Source organism: Centropristis striata, chromosome 4 (genome assembly GCF_030273125.1).
Source record: "Centropristis striata isolate RG_2023a ecotype Rhode Island chromosome 4, C.striata_1.0, whole genome shotgun sequence".
NCBI classification, from domain to species: domain Eukaryota; kingdom Metazoa; phylum Chordata; class Actinopteri; order Perciformes; family Serranidae; genus Centropristis; species Centropristis striata.
Window position 1 is genome coordinate 37,057,110 of NC_081520.1, and position 17,704 is coordinate 37,074,813.

Genomic DNA, 17,704 nt, shown 5'->3' on the forward strand with positions numbered 1-17,704 from the left:
ACATTTTTTTTGTTTCATCTCAGCAGCTTTCAGATATCCAAAGATATTCAGTTCACTGTATTTTAAAAGGAAAGGCTCAAACTTTAGAGGCTGGAATTTTAGCTTGAAAAATGACTTTTTTAACAGTTAATCAATCATCCCATTGGTTGCCGATTCAATTTCTGTTCATTTGTCACTTTGATTAATTCAGCTCTAATTTTAAATTAATTGTGAGCTGAGTGACCATGAACCACAATGTCTACGGTTCAAATGCGGCAAACTTTGTTTTAACTCTTCCCCCATCTTTCCCCCTCAGTCATCTCTCTAAGAAACACATAAAAGACGAAGAAAAAAGCAGCAGCAGTATTTCTTAGACATGGATATGTAATATAAATCATATTTATACGAGCCCTGCTGCCTGTGTGGCTCAACCTGCTCAGAAATGAGAACACCCAAAACACTTTTCAGTAGAGTTCACTTGATATATTTTGAAAAATAAAACGTTTTAAATGTTCAGTATCTAGTCGTGTCACACACTTCTTGCACATATATATGAATAATTTATTAATTCACATTTTACAGCCCACAATGAACTATCCATCCCACTGCATCAATTAAAAAGGACCATTCAAATAAAAATCCTTCCACCTTTAAAATGAATTATACCTCACACGTTCTCAGTCTCTTCACACTTTCATCAGTTTCTCTCCAAGTGTATTATCAATACCATTGATTAAAATCTAATCTTATTTGTACTTTTGGTCTCCATTCACTTGTTGGCAGCCCTCCATCTGTCCCACTGCTAAATACAAGTTCAGTAGTTTTTGTCGGCCAAATCTGTTCCTGTCCGACTGAATGTCCTTCTGCTCAGGAGCCTGCAGAGTCCTCCGATCACTGAGCTCAGTCTCCTGGGGGTCCCATGTCACAAACAGCAGGTTATCCCTGCTATAAAGATTTCTCCAGGTCTGGCTTTCAGTGGAAAGCGTAGAGCAGGAGGAGGATGGTGCAGACGGCGATCACCGTGCCGAGGATGAGGGAGTCCCTTCTCTTCCGCAGGTTGATTCGCTGGATGAGATTGTTGATGGTTGGGAAACGGTCAAAGAGAGTCAAAAGTCAAGGAAGACCACAAATAAACACATTAACCCATTGAAGCCTGGAAAGCAGATATACGTTGTTTTGTTGTATATGTATAAGCTCTCAAATACTTTTTGAATTTCATTTCTATCTGCTACAGAGGCTGAAAAATCTATTATTTAGTAGAAGCGTTGACACTTCTGTTGAATTTCCAGGAAAACTTCAGGTTTTAGGGGCTGATTTTAAAATCGCCCAGAGGTTTTACAGCCGTTTTAGGCCTCATTGGGTTAAAGGTCACGGCAAAAAGAAAAGGTCTTAGGCAGACAAAGTAGTTATTTTTCAGCTCACACTGCTGGTAGACACTGAACATATACCAACATACAGTCATGGGAAAAATTATTAGACCACCCTTGTTTTCTTCAATTTATTGTTCATTTTAATGCATGGTACAACTAAAAGGTACATTTCTTTGGACAAATATAATGATAAAAACAAAAATAGCTCAAAAGAGTTTAATTTAAGAGCTGATATCTAGCCATTTAACATTGTTTTCTTGATAATGATTTTGGTTATTATCAAGAAAATCATGGAAAATGGCTAGATATCAGCTAGTAATTAAACTCTAATGAGTTATTTTTGTTGTGAACATTTGATTGGACAAATAAAATGATAACAAACAGCTCATAAGAGTTTAAGAGTACCTTTACTTGTACCAGGCATTAAAAAGAACAAGAAATTGAAGAAAAAGGGTGACATTATAGGGCTGATATTATAATAAAAAGCTGATTGCTGATCTAAAGTAACAAAGTGAATAAGTGAAACTCCCTTTACTCAGACCTTTTAGCATTATTCCAACTCAAATAAATCAAAGAACAATTTGTGTTAATGACCCAACTACTAATAGCTGCATCCCTATAGATCTTGAAAACAAAGAAACACTGGCCATCACAGAAAAGCAATATATGAGCATTGATTTATGAAGGACAAGTCGTGATTTCATACCAGGAACGATTGTCAAGTCAAGTCAGTTTTATTTTTATAGCCCAGAATCACCAATCCAAAATTTGCCTCAGGGGACTTTACCATCTGTACAAACCTTCAGCTTCCAATCTACAGTCTGTCACACACAGACACACACACAGACACACACACACAGACACACACACACACACACACACACACACACACACACACAGACACACACACTAAAGGATACTGGCCAGTGTGTTGACCCTGCTCTGTATGGATTTCAGCAGGCCCCTCTGGGAGGTCATGTTCTCCTTGGTTGCCATGGCAATACTAAAGAGACAAGAGGGAGGAAGAAGTTAAGAAGTGACAATAAGCTGCGTGCAACTGCACTCATTAGTGATGCAAAGTGCCTCTGACTGCAACATATAATTAGAAATTCAATTCCATCGGGAGATGTTTTTTGGAGAAATGAGCATCCAGTTTATAAGAGAAGAGGTGGAGTTTGAAGCTACAGGCTGTCAAAAGATGTTCCTTCAGCTTCACCATCTGTGCTAAAGACGCACTTTTTTTTCCCCCAACTGATTCTGATAACCAATAATTACCTATAGGTGCATCTCAATAAATCAGAATATAATAGAAAAGTTTATTTGTCAGTAATTCAATTCAAAAAGTGGAAATAACACATTATATAGATCCATTACATACAAAATGAAATATTTCATGTCTTAATTTATTTAATTTATTCTAATTATAATGAGTATGACTTACATATAATGAAGACCTAAAATTCAGTTTTTTAATAATACAAAAGACCAATTTTTAAAAGTATGTTTAATATGGAAATGCTGGCCTCTGAAAAGTAATAATACTTGGTTGGGGCTATTTGACTTGAACTACTGGAAATGGACTTTTACATGATATTCTAATGTATTGAGATACACCCTATAAATAATTATTTGTCAGCCATACCAACTTAACCGTTCATCTGAACTAATGAAGCTGGAGTACCCAGAGAGAACCCACAGGGAGAACATGGAAAATCCCCACAGAAGAACCGCAAGCCAGATTCGAACTAGCGACCCTCTTGCTGTGAGGTGAAACTGCTAACCATTACATCACCGTGCAGCCAGCATAATGCATTTCAAACCATAAATAGAAAATGGAGAGAAAACCCACTAATTATTGATTTGCACATAAATTTTATGTGTTTAATCACTGTTGATAGTTTAATCTTGCACAATCGTATGAATCCAAATGTGTGATACTGGAGAAAAATAGTTGATTGTTGAGTCTCATTACCAGGTCGTCAAATATGGCAGATGTGGATCGGTGAGTGGTCACTAATCACAGACCCCAAGCGTCTATATTTGACAGACACTATATGTACAAAAGTATTCAGACACCTGACGATTATACCAACAGGGACTTTAATGGGATTCAGTTCAAATCCATAACCTTTAATATGGAGTTGGTCCCCTTTTTGCACCTATAACAGCCTCCACTTTCTAATAATATAACTTACAGGTGACCGTGGAATATCCTGCATGGATGAAATTTCACGAACCATCTTATTGCAGAGGTAGCATCCTATCACAGTACCATGCTTGAAGTCACTGAGCTCTTAAGCACGACCTATTTTGCATCACAAATGTTTGCAAATGGAGATTGCGTGGCTAGGCGTTTGACTTTATACACCTGTGAAACACCTGAATTAAATAATTAAGAGTTGTGGCCAAATATTTTTTTTCTATATAGTGTATTTCACATTGCATACTTTGATTTTAAGTATTTAATCAGACATTAAGCAAGCTGAAAGAAGTTAGACATGTTTAACCGGCTCTATATAATAAACAATCATGCAGACAGAGGATACCGAAACAACCATAGATTGTATAAACAACCAAAAAAGATAATTAGCCGATTTTGGTCTCCCCTGTTGCAATGTTTAAAAACATCTGTAGGTTTGTTACAAGGAGAGATTCTGGGGTGAAACATGAGTCCTCCCATCACTCTCCTCCTGCTGTACGTGGGTGCCTACAGTATGTGTGTGAGCCGCCTTGGCTTGTCGAAGGAAGGTATAGAATTTCTGTGATATTGTAGCTCTCTTGCTCTCAAACTTTGGCCTCAGCAACTTTCAGTGCAGGAAAGTGCAGCTGGGCAGTTGGCAGGAAAAGTTTCAGGCTGTGTGTTTGCCCTCTGTAACACACAGTAATCAATGCTGAGCCCTCATTTCAGCCCTTCACCGTGGCAGCGTTTGAGTGAAGAATCAGCTCACAAAAAAGCTACCGGACAAAGTAAAAAATACTGAGTTGAGGATAGTGTTAATATGCTCAAACACAGGTGGCACAACAGCATTAAGTTTCTGTTGAAGAGCAGGGTGACAACCAGTAAGCACTGACCACAGGGGACACACTCCTCAGATCCCACAGTGACGGGGCCCCACAGGAGGCTGGTCAAAACAAAGTAAATGAAATCCCTGTGGTTGTTTTCTCTTGGCTGGCAAAGCTGATGAGCACGTCTACGGGGAATGTGTAGGCGTGTGTGTGTGTGTGTGTGTGTGTGTGTGTGTGTGTGTGTGTGTGAGTGAGGGTGAGGGTGAGGTCATGGCATCTCCTGACAGTCCGCAGTCTTGGCCTGGAGCTCTGTTTTGGGGATCATGTTCTCCTCAGTCAGGAAGAAACACTTTGCTGACTCCGGCAACCTCAACAAGCCTTTGCCTCAACGTTTACCAGCTCATGAGAATCAGAGCTGGAGGATAAAGATTCCTTTCACACTCACTGGATACGATCAAGTTGTCTATTAACCTGTCAAGTTGAAGTCAATTTTAACACCAAATCTGCTTCGGAGGACAATCTGCGCAACATGCGACACCATCTATCATAAATCCAGAGCCAAATCAGATTTAAAAAAACAACATTTTTACATTTATTCTTTAAGCAACTTATTTTCAGGGTTGTTTTATTGTTATGATATGCACCAAAGGGAAATAAAAGTCTGATTTGTTTACCTAAGGAAGAGGACACTCCTGCTAATACTCATTTATTTTAAAATTGCTGTTTTAAAATTACTTTTATATTTTCATATATCTTTTTTATTAGATTATCTTTTCAACAGATTGCTTTCTCTGTAAAACTAACTGCTTTATTCATTACCCGTTTTCTTTTTTACCTTTCTTTTATTTTTTTTCTCTTTTTTAAACAAGGAGCACTTTGAGCTGCATGGTTTGTATGAAAGGTGTTATAAAAATAAAAGTTATCATTATTATTAATGATTGGAAGTTGAATGGGTGCCTTTTGCTTTAATATCATCTAACAGGAACTAAGTCCCAAAGAAAATCAGTTAGAGAGATATAATTGAAACCAATTTCCGTATAATTTTGCAACAATTTCAGATGTGATTAAATCAAAATTAATCTGGAAATGACTTGAAAAGCTCCTAGTTGCACCGACAGTGTGAAAACACTGAAAACACTTTTAAAATAGGCTACAGTATACAACAACCATGTGCATCAACATCTAACCTGAACAACCATCACACTCTATACTTTATTCCCATATTAATCTGTGAAGGATTAGGCTAAAGAAATGTAATCCTACTGTATAGGTTGGTTTCACAATAATAATAATGTGGGCTGATTAAAAATGAGCAATTACAGGAAAGAAAGGTAATGAAATAAAATGTGAGGGATATCACACAGCATCATTCACGACTTCAGAGACAAAAATCCACCAATCAGACTGCAGGCCAAGCCAATCCCCGGGTAAGCATAGTTTATGAGATGCAAGGACTGGAAATGGAAAAAGGCAATCGGTAGGAGAGGACCGAGGGAGGACGATGAGAGAAAGCAGCCTGGCAGGAGGGAGGGAAAATCCTAAGCAACATATTTGTCATTTGTGCAGGTTTGCAGGGAGGGAAGGAACAGGGATTAGTGAGAGATGGATAGTAACTATAAATCAGTGAACTGGGAGGACTTATTCTGGGCTTACAACAGCCCTGTTCATTTCATACACACAAAAACACACAATATTTTTTGACATCCAGCTGACGCACTTCCAGTGCACGAAACTCCCCACACTAGAATCACCAGAACAATACCGAACAGCATTGAAAAGTTAATAAATTAAAAAAAACAAGGTCCCAAATGATTTACATCAACATTCTGTGGAGCATTACAGGAAACACATCTATTAATTGAGCAACAAAATCTGGTTTCCTGCTCTGTTAACGTTTTATTGAGAAAGTGTGTGAATGCATTCAGCCCGAAATCGACTCACTTTCAGATTCTGGATTTAGTTTAATTCAGCGTCTATAGTATTGTGTTTTGTCCTGACTGCTACAATAAAAAATATTGAATTTGCAACTCTAGCTGCATAGCAATCTTTTCACATTAATGGTGGCTGAGCCTCAGTAGGTAGCCGGAGACATTTGGCAAAGAGAAAAGAATCTCATAAAATAAATGTAAGATATACAGTATTTGACCACTGACTATAACATAATGACATATCACAATCAAAATATACAGGAGTCATCTGTGTTACAATGTAAGGAACATTAAAGTCATCATAAATATTAAGGAAATAAAAATATAGTGCTGATGTGAAAAGTGTACTTCTCTCTTTTATTAAAAACTATTTGCTTTGTTTTTTTGTTTTTTCAGGAGTGTGTCCTGAATATGTTTATATATATATATATATATACACTACTGGTGAAAAGTTTTAGAACACACCAACTTTTCCAGAATTTAATTGAAAATTATGCAGTTTAATGTCTCAGTGTACTCTGAAATTAATGCACATTTGCAACATTAAAAATTCTTTATTGACCATGATAGTGTTTTGAAAGTAAAAAAAAAGATTCAAAATCACATTTTATGTTGGACTAAAGGACAAAAAAAAGACACAAAATGACCAAAAAAAAGACACAAAATGACCAAAAAAAGACATGAAAAGAATTTAAAAATGGACAAAATAGCCCAAGACTCCATAGAGTTAAGTTGTTAACCCACTTCTTGTTCCCTGAAAAAAGGCCTACTTGTATAATTCTGAAATGTACATTATTTTTCAGTTTTGGTTAAGCTTACCTTTTTTATTTACCTCTGGCAGTTCACCACTTACCTTCATACCCTTTCAAGCTGTTCATTTGACTTGAACTGCTTGAATTTCAATAATAATAAAAAACTGGAAAAATTGGGGTGTTCGAAAACTTTTGACCGGTAGTGTATATATATATATATATATATATTTCTACCTTAAAGTGGCTGCTGAAGTGAGTCAAAATAAACAAAATTCAAATCAAACAAGGACCAGGCTCAACAGGCCCTTTGAGGCTGACAAAGGAGAAGGGGGTAGGGAGTTGTCACATATGGCAAATTGCCATATGTGGAGGATGGAAAGCAGGTCTTACCTTATTGTGTCATCCATCAGTCGGTCCGAACTACAGACAAAGAGTGGGTGAGGGGAGGAAGACATGAAGAGACTGGTTAGTTATTGGCATGTAAAAAAACACGGAATGCTAATAAACAAAAGAAGTGGTGGCCGTTTTTTGTTATCAGATCGGCAGCAACCAACAATTAACTGAAATTATTCTCATGTTGTTTTGGACTGGGTTTCCTTTTCTTCTCTTTGCATCAATCTAATTAACTCCCACATAGTGATGAACAGACCAGTGTGGCAGAACACAGCTTAACATCATTTAAATCTTCCCACTAGCATCTGTGTGGTCACATCTATGTGTGTTGTGTATCTGTGTGTGTTTGTGACACAAACAACAGAAAGTCTTATTTGTAAAAATGCTGTGTGAACAATTTAGAAAGCAGCAACAGTGAATGAGGATCAGATACAATTTGTCACACAAAACACTAAAATATCAAAATTAAATTGGTATTGTTAATTTCTGCTTAACCTTTGCACCAATTAGTGTGACCACTGAGTCATTTGTTTAGTTTATCTTCTCGTTATAGATGACTCCTTCAACAACAGGGAATCTGGACTATATAGACCCAAAGGAGGGTTCCACCTTAGAGCTACTGGGGCTTCTGCACAGCTACATCAAGCAGGGAGTGTCAGAGGCTTTCCTTTGTCCTACAGAGAATACCACCCACACACACACACGCACACACACACAAACCTATTATGTTGTAACACCAGTTTTGTGTCTCGGGTTGCTCATAAACAAAAATGCTCTCAGCGGTTTATTCCCTAATTGGAATCAATTTGGATAATGTTTCAGAGAACTAAAGTAAACCAAACAAACAACGCTGCAGGGATTGTATTTCATAGTTCAACATCCATTCAGCATCCATTCAACAACTCCACATGCTCATTGTCCTGCTCCATGTGTGGTTTCTGTTAAGCTCTTAGTCTCCTTATAAATCCAACCAACCAACAGTGAGAGGGAAAGCCTCTCAAAGAGTCCTGCATTGCCTCAATCCACCACCGTTACCTAAATATTCTCTTCATACTGTGTCTTGACCATCTTAACGCTCATTAGGTAACGCTTTATATTAAGGTCCTTGTAATAACCATTAATTAACAACTAATAAGGCCCTTGTAAGTCCTTACAAGATGCTTATTAACATTATTGTGTGTTTATAAGCTTATATAAGTGTTAACAATGGCAATACAAACACCCATGACCCACCCATTATGTCTTTGCCATGCCTTTATTAATCTTATTTTGTTTGCTTATTGATATTAAAATATACTTTATTGCTCATCTATTATAAGTTAACTATGCTTTTTGCAACTACCGGATCTTAAGCGAGAACAATGCCTTATTACTTGTTAATTAATGGTTATTAAGGACCTTATTATAAAGCATTACGGCTCATTATGTTCAATCTAATACATACATCCAAGTTACTGTTTTAGTGATCTGTCACATGAGCATGATGATCCATAATTTCATGTCAGCTTCTGAAGAAGTACACAGTTCTGTCACTCCATAGGAATTATTTTAGCTGACTGCACAACGCCAGGATCTTGAGACTGAAGCACCGCAAAATAATTCAGTCATCATTATTTAAAATTTACACCTGTGCTTGTGTGACATATCAAAATGTCTTCAGAATTAAACTGATTCCAATCCTGTACAGTGTATGCACTGTTTATATGTTCTGGTAGGCTAATTTTAACTTTGGCATTGAGAGACAGATCACTTTTATCACATCATTTAAGTTATAATAGCAGGTGTTATTTTCCCATTCATCTGATCACATGGCAAACTTACAGAGTAAGATGGATGAGTTTGTAGGTCATGTTACATTGATGGGGTGACCCTTCTTTCCCCTACAGATGTTTTCCTTTAAAGTGAGGAGGAAACATGCCATGTGGCTCTGCATGTGCGCATGCATTGTTGGCAAGTACATCTGCTGAGTTAACAGTTTTTTCCTCATCTAGCAGATGGTGGGCAGCCCTCAAAGGAGTTTCAAAGATGTAGTTTATCAAAAATGATGAATTCAAGGAAGATCTAATAAACTTAAGAAAAGAAAAGCAAGTTCACTATTTCAGAAAAACGCTGCAAAGGGCGATTCAGGCAGACAAATTCAAGCAGTGACATCAAGAGGTTCGGTTACGCTTTATATTAAGGTCCTTGTAGTAACCATTAATTAACAAGTAATAAGGCCCTTGTAAGTCCTTACAAGATGCTTATTAACATTATTGTGTGTTTATAAGCTTATATAAGTGTTAATAATGGCATTACAAACACCCATGACCCACCCATTATGTCTTTGCCATGCCTTAATCTTATTTTGTTTGCTTATTGATATTAAAATATACTTTATTACTAACTATAAGTTAACTATGCTTTTTTCAACTACCGGATCTAAAGCAAGAACAATGCCTTATTACTTGCTAATTAATGGTTATTAAGGACCTTATTATAAAGCGTTTGGGGAACCAGAGGTTCTGATAGATTTGATTGTGGGCCACACAAGTGACCATGTCCAGGTCACTTATGTGGTCAAGTATTGACCAACTGATCTCTCAGAGGACAGACTGTGTCCTGGGTTATATATTGGTGTAATCAACTTGAGATTGGTCCTGCTGATGACCTGTAATGTCAGGGTCATTCTCTCTGCTCGTGGGGAAACAGGACTGACCTCAAAGTGTAAGCGTTTAATTGTTGTAATCCCAAGAGTGTCGCCCATGAGAATGAACACTGCAAGGACCACTGCAGTCATGGTGTGGGCAGCTCAGCCTTCTGTTGTTGGATCATCGCTGCACACACAAGCACCAATCTGCTATCTGGCAGTGGTTTGTCATATATCTGTTGTGTTAGTCACACTGGGCTGGAATCATTTAGAGAAATCAAATCATTTGGGGAAATGGGATGGTAACTGGCACATAATTCAGAATGAAGGCTGGCAGTCAAGTTTGGCACAAACTGATTGTGGGAGCAGGTGGGTGAAGCAAAGAATACTCCAATTATGGGTCGGTTGAACACGAAGCACAGTGGAGTCTATACAAAAAAATTAACAGGTCAGCAACAACTTTTATTCTTCAGTTCAGCCTTAACACAACTGGCATTGCCATTTTACAGGGTTCAGGTATTAGCTTTTGGTTGCTGAAACTGTATATATTTTACCATCTTAGTCACCTTCTATTTTGAATTATTAAGATACTGGGCGAGTGGGTTTTGAGATGTTAAAGATATATCACCTTTATACAGATTTCAATTGAATCTATGTCAGAATTAGCACATTATTGTGTTCTGTTGTGATGATATTGTAGACAACGTCCCAACTTTTTTGAAGAGGGGGTTTGTTGTTTGTGTTTTATCAGTCAGCATTCATCTACCCTCAGTTCCTGATGAAATACCAGTAGTGCAGCTGAACATGTATGTGTGGCCTTCTGTGGTTTCTTCATAGATCATTGAAAAATGGATCAAGAAACTCAATGGTTGCTGGTCCATCCATTTCTTCCCGTTCAGCTTTGATTATCTGGACTTTTGTGCTGATTCCCACCACAGACCCACTGGCCCTACAGTATTGAAGTTTTGGACTGTGGGTCCCTTAAATGACACCATTATAAGCTTGTCCATCATCTCTGAACAGAATCAATCAAGTCAGATTGGAGGTTATCTCTCAAAGCAGACAGCTTAATCCCCTCTCACATACAGCCGAAGAGACTGCACATTTTGATCTTTACTGTTTCTATTTTTTTATGTGCTAAAAAGTGGTTCCCACTGATGGCAACCAAAGGCCAAGAATCAGTTAACAATGGCAGCATGACAACCACTATTATTATTACTGTCAAGGCACGTTTAAAAATTCTTAGAAACCTATTATGCTTATTTGATTCAAAAGAGATAAAACCTAGCAGTTGAGTAGAATGTGGTTAAAGGTGAAGGCCAGACAGCTGCATGACATCAGTCTGGAATGATGGAAGAAAAAACATCAGGGTGGACGGAAGAATGAGTGACAGAGAAAACTAAACCTGTAACTGTCTGTTGAATGTGTCCACCTTGTAAATCATCAGCTGAAGAGTAAAAGAGAGAGTGGCTATGAGGTGAGCCTTGATTTATGGAGTTTTTATATGCAGACATGAGATGGGGCAAAAGATTTATCATCTGTTCCCTCATTAAGCTGAAGCTGTAGTGGTGAGTTTGATTGTGCCATCACGTTTATGTGTATCCTTCTGTGGTTACAGCTCTGAGTGGGTTCTTTCCGTTTCCCCTGTTCAGTGGCGTTTTGTTGCAGTCATTATATCGCTCATTAGCTCTAAGCTAATAGCCTTTCCCAGTTTGATGTATTAATCCACCCTCACCCACTTGCTTCCTTGCCCTCTCTAGCAAAATCACACGGACACACACAGAAACATACAGGCTGCATAAAGCTCAAACGCAAGTGTACATTTTTTTTTACATTCAAAACCACAACCAGTGGGGAAAAACGATGCTTTCATTGGCAGTGGTTAGAGGTACCACTCAAAGTCTAAATGACCACAAAGATTAATAGTTAATCAAAATGATAACCAATTTATTTTGTGTCGACTCATCAATTATTTGATTATTCAAGTGGTATTCTGAGAGGAAATGCTTTGCAGCAGCCCACTGAGAGTAATGCTCTGTCAGTTTGGCTTTTAGAGCAATATGAGGCAACCGTACAATCAGCCAGGTAAACTGAAACATTAATTACTTTGCCTAGAAAACAGTCGAGCAAATCTTGGCAACAGCTGCAGAAAGCACACTGCATCAGCAAAGAGGAAAAATGGTCACAAATCAAAGCTCAGAGCTAAATGCCCAGCACAGAGATGATCTGTACAGCAGGGCTGCCATTCACCAACCTTGGCCAGTTAATACAGGACACTGGTAGGTAGACATTTTTTTTTTTTTGGAATCTTGAAAAAAGAAAAGAAAAGCACTTTGAAATGTTTCTATCACCATCACATGTGCCTGTGTTAGCACACAATTAAAAGTAGCAGGAAGCACATCTAAAAACCTGCAGTTAGAGTACCAGCAACAAGAGCCATTAACTATTCCTACATTTTGATGTCAACAGCTCATCTGGAGGGAATGGCCCAACACATTGGGAGGGTGTAGAATATTTAATCGCTCAGACAGAAAACATTGTGCTCTGGTGTTGCAATTGCCCAATTTGAACAATCAGTGTGTATCAACAAGCAGCAAAACACTCCAAACCCACTGGAATCAATTAAGAAAGTGGCAATAAATGGAACAGAATCTTATGTCTTTACAGGAAATTGCACTTGTAATAGCTCATAATGGACAGTTATGTATGAGGTAGTGCACCAAAATGGTTAATGCGGTCCACAAAAGCTGTCATTTAAGCACTCAGATCAAGCTTTTTTATTTGTAGGAGCTTGTGTTGATAACCAGCTAGAAGCAAAGCACAGAAATTAACTGCTCAGGACGTTTTCTCACATTCTTGTTAGGGAAACCTCCAACTGAACCTCAAAACCTTCTGAACTGATTTGGATGTCTATGGTGAGCCAGAGAGAGCTGGGCCGCACTTCATCCTGAATCCTCAGAGCTTTCCTCCAGTAATAACATTAGCATATCAGGGAACTGGCAGATCAGATCAAATGATGGGCAACAATCCAGGCAGACTAAAAGCAAGGGTCTCAAAATTGGGGACAAGAGGAGACAGAAAAGGAGAATGAGACTGGCACTTGGAGGATACAGACCATTGGCCTTCCATTCACATGCTCCTCTTATGGTCCCATTTCACAAGCTGGGAAGTCGTTCTTTTGACGTTGGTGTGTTCATGAGTTTTAGGTCATGATGTTGAAATATGATCAGGAAAGTCATTCAGATAGAGGCTGTACACGTGGCCACAAGGGTAATAAAATAGTTCAATATGCTGGGAGAAAAGCTATTGAATGACGAAGCACCCCCCAATAACAATATATTTTTTGATTTTTGATAATTGCAGTGTTTCCCACACATAGACCATTCTGTGGCGCACCCCCACATAATGGAGACCGACCGCCACAAAATGATTCTGTTATTTTTTTCCCTTCTCTAGGACATTGAAAAAACTGTAACGTCCGTAACGTTAGCCTACGCACAGAAGACACCGCATTCACATCAATAAATAAATGTTTTACAATGAACCAGGCCGATTTCAGAGCTGGCAAGACTCTCCGGTAACGTTAAGGCATATTGAATGGTTGCCGCAAATGCCGTTAACGGGACGACAGCAGTCAAAACGGCTGCTTCAAGCTAGCTACATTGAGGGTAGGTTCGCTTCCTGTTTTCAAAGTAAAAGCACAAATTCTATAGTTATAAAGGGCAACGGGCGTTTTATTTTTGTAAATGTAACCGGAAGTGCGTTGCTCACGATGGCTAGCTTGAGTACCGTAACAAAAGTGTAAACAGCTGGTATTTAGACAAGTTAACGACGCACTGGGAATCTAAGTGGCTACTTTCTCGCCTAAAAATGTTTGAAATGTCAATAAAGTGATATATTTAAATAATTTAGGACTTTACCGGTGTCAGTGGAGCACCACAAATAGCTATCTGGTCTGTGGGAAACACTGAATTGTGTTTTTTTTTCCATTCGCTGCGTAGCTTCACTGTGCACTTCTATGTTTTGACTTTTTCTGTAACATATAGGACCTTGAAGAAAGTAAAGCAGAATATTCATTCATTTGTATTAAGTTATTAGGACTTTTAGGTGCTGCGTGACTGTATAGAAAGTCATAGGAAACATTAATAAGTAACAGGGTTCAATCACTGCCAGAGAAAAAACTTGATTGAATTGAAGAAAATGTGTGTAAGTGTAAGTTGTACTTCACACTGACTCCATTGCTGTGTCAAAATAAATCCTCCGTTTGACAGGAAGTCCTTATCAGAGTGACCGCTACCATTAGAGCATTTCCTACATGAACTTTTAATGGACCTGCCCCTCTCTCCTTCTAGTTTATTCATGAGCACTGACCTTTATGGCAGAGAGAGATGGAAAAACAGATATACAAAGATGGAGAACAAGGCAGAGAGAAGGCAAACTCACATATGCTGACAGAAATTTCAACAGTACTCTAATAACTAAACCACATGCCATTACAAACACTTGCTAAAGTATAAAAAGTGCTTTCGGGCAAAAATCGATGTTCTGTCTTTTTCTGAATCGGCAGCACGGGGCACACCAGCGATCTTACCAGCCTGTATACCACAGAATGCAGCTGTCCACCTCATATTATCTATTCACATTGCTTTTGTTTGACAATAGCAACCAGAGAGCTGCAGCGGAGACTTGAAAAAGTTGAACAATCGTAAACTCTGAATGCTGCACCAAATAGCTGAGAGTGTTCATTTGGCTTTGCTAAAGCTTCCAGGGGTGGATTAGAAGAGAATGGGACCCTGACTGATCCTACAAGGGGCAAGATTCTCAATTGTATGGTGTTTTTTGTCTTTTGGTGTCTCTTTGCAGTCATTTTGTGATTTTAGTTGACATCCTAGTAGTCCTTGTTGTAATGTTGTGTCTTCATTGTTCATTTTCTGTCTCCTTGTGGTTGTTTTGCATTTGTTCACGTTCTGTCCCTTTGTGGTAATTTAGTATTTCTTTGTGGTTTTGTGGATGAAGGCCAAGGGGACCCCTGAAACACTGGGCCCCTGGGCCCCTGGGCCCCTGGGCCTGTGTCTGGTATCCAACGCTGCTCACTGACTGAAAGCACCTGAAGTTTCACTCTTTTTTTTTACCATTGTCTCCCACAATGCCAGCTTTTCAGACATAATGTATAGACAGGTCTGACTGATGACCAACTATACAAAAGTCCAAAGTCCACTAAAGAGGAGGTTATCTTGAGAATTAATCTGGGTATGTCAGCGTTATTAGATTCTATTGACAATGAATGGAGGCTGACAAGCACTCCACTCAATGCAGAAATTTGTAGATTAGCTGTTTTCTTCTCCTCTTTTTTTCTTGAGAAATTGATCGTCTTAGCTGATCAGTTTGGCAATGCTGGTACCATCACTTGCCAATATATAATAGACTTAAACACACTCCCCATATAATGCCTCCTATGCCATTTGTGCAAATGTATATTGATCAAACACGACATCATCTAAAACCACTGGAGAGACAGACGAACATTTGAGTTCTCTTGTTGGCTCACTTGCCTCGGGTAAAAACGCTGAGGGCACAAAGCAGCGTTTAATCACATGCTGAGCTGAAACATGACTCCACTGACACTTCACAGTGGTAATATTAAATTACAAAACATCTAAAAAAGAACCTCCATGATACCAACAAATCAAGTCCAAATCAGGGACACCTCATTATTCATAAAACTATCTGTTTTATGAAAGGGAGCTGCCCAGTGAGACTGTCAGGCAGTTTGGAAAAAATATTGAGCATTTCAACTAAATCTTTATTGAAAATCCATGCTCTGCCTTCAGTGAGACTTCAGACCATTTCTCTGCCCACTAACACATTTTCGCTCTTCGCTCTTACGGCTCTCTTTCCTGTTTTATAGCTTTAATAGGATCAATCAAGCGTAACTCGATCCTCATCTCCAATCTCCTTCCCTCTCATCTTTGGTCAATGGTCTGGGGAAGCCCTTTAATATGGGTTGTGGTTTTATGAGATAATTTCATTATCGATATCCTGATCAGTTGAGCTGGATTGGCACAAATGGCTGCAGGGACCCAGTGGAGGTTCAACACAAAGCATTATCAGCCAATCTTGTTTTCATCATCAGTATTCAGTTTGGCTATTTGCAGCCCTGTTTGAATAAATGAGGAAAGATAAAGCCTTATCTTCATTTCCTTCCTCAAGCCAGACTACAAGTTACACATAGAAAAGTAACCATATGATCGATTTTCCAGGCCACTCCCTCAGTGACGGGACAGGAAGAATGCCTCTCTCTGCCTCAGTACATGAATCCATTAAGGCGTTCACTTGGGTCTTTCCTCGTAGAGTTATAGTGAGTATCATAATACAACTTGACACAAAGTTGGAGCGTCTATGTGACTCTTGAAAACGGCTGTGAAACTTCGCTGGCAGAATGCTACTGCTATTAAACTTCATTAATAAATGAACTTAACAAGTCAAGAAGGGGTGCATTCTGCAGCTACATCACTTTCTTGGTAAAACTCTTTCCTCCGAGTCCTGAAGTCAACTATCCGTCAATACCAAGTATCACTGTAACAAGTGCTCTCTTTTTCTCAAATTTACTTTAAATTGTGTATTCTGAAATGTTGATTAATAGCCTGAAGTCTAATTCACAAAGGTGTTTTAATCTGGAACCTCCCACTTCGTTTTTTATTTCAAAGGGGCGACCTGGTCACATACTTTTTCAAACTACAGCTAAACAGTGGAAAAAATGAGTGTCTGAAAACATTTGAAAACGGAAATGGACAATGTATCAACAGAATCTTGTTTATATGTTTTAAATTCTTATATCATCACGTTCCATACAAATAAACATACCCACACGCATGCACATACTGTACATGTACAAGGCCTAAAAGGAAAGTGGATTTAATGTGGAATGGATCACCCCTTGTTTGTTTTTTGTCTTAATTGTCTTTATCATGATTATTAAATCTGCTGAACCAGAAAAAAACTACCTAAACAATCCTGAAAATGTTTGTATTTAGACAGTCTTTCACTGTACAGTACATAAAGCACGAGAACGTAGAAATCACATTAGTGTTCACTATCTTGATTGTAAAAGTTGCCATGTCATTGTATGGTTATCTTGTTAATTACAACTTGCACTGCATCAAAGTGTTAATGTTGTTGAGTTTATGCTACTGTATATGAGTCACTCTATAAACCTCTTTTCATTTCATCAATTGAGAAATAAACATTAGCCTTGCCATGTCAGAGCAGGTAAAGCAGACGAAGCCTGTTGTGAAATTAAGAGGGCAATCATTGAGTAATTATCCCTTTGACAGGTTGAAAGAAGAAACAAATATTTAGCCATAGAGAAAACCAGTCAGACTGCTTTGTATTTGCTAAATTCAAATTATCAGATGTGATCCTCAAATGTAGGTTATGGTAAAAGCTCTTCTCGATTTTATTTGTGCTTTTTTTTTTTGAGTGTGTGCATGCATGTGCCCTGCTGACATCTAATTTTACTTTCCACGCAGGGTACCTCTCACTCCTCACACACACACGTACAGATTTCACAAAGTTTGCTACCTCATGCAGTTCTGTAGTGAAAGTCAGCCAAATGATAGTAGGACACTAATGAGGTTGCTGGCAGATCCT

At 38.4% G+C, this 17,704-nt stretch overlaps 1 protein-coding gene across 1 annotated transcript in view; it reads right to left on the reverse strand.

Moving 5' to 3' along the window:
- Positions 1 to 440: 440 nt before the first annotated feature.
- The window catches only part of gosr1 (golgi SNAP receptor complex member 1), a 28,582-nt gene continuing 11,318 nt past the window's right edge, over positions 441 to 17,704 (reverse strand). Inside the window, exons 7-9 of the mRNA XM_059330907.1 lie at positions 7,426 to 7,455; positions 2,270 to 2,352; positions 441 to 1,076 (exon numbers count right to left, since the gene is read on the reverse strand). Of these exons, the coding sequence (XP_059186890.1) occupies positions 952 to 1,076; positions 2,270 to 2,352; positions 7,426 to 7,455 (238 nt within the window). The 3' untranslated portion in view covers positions 441 to 951. The remainder of the gene's footprint in view (positions 1,077 to 2,269; positions 2,353 to 7,425; positions 7,456 to 17,704) is intronic.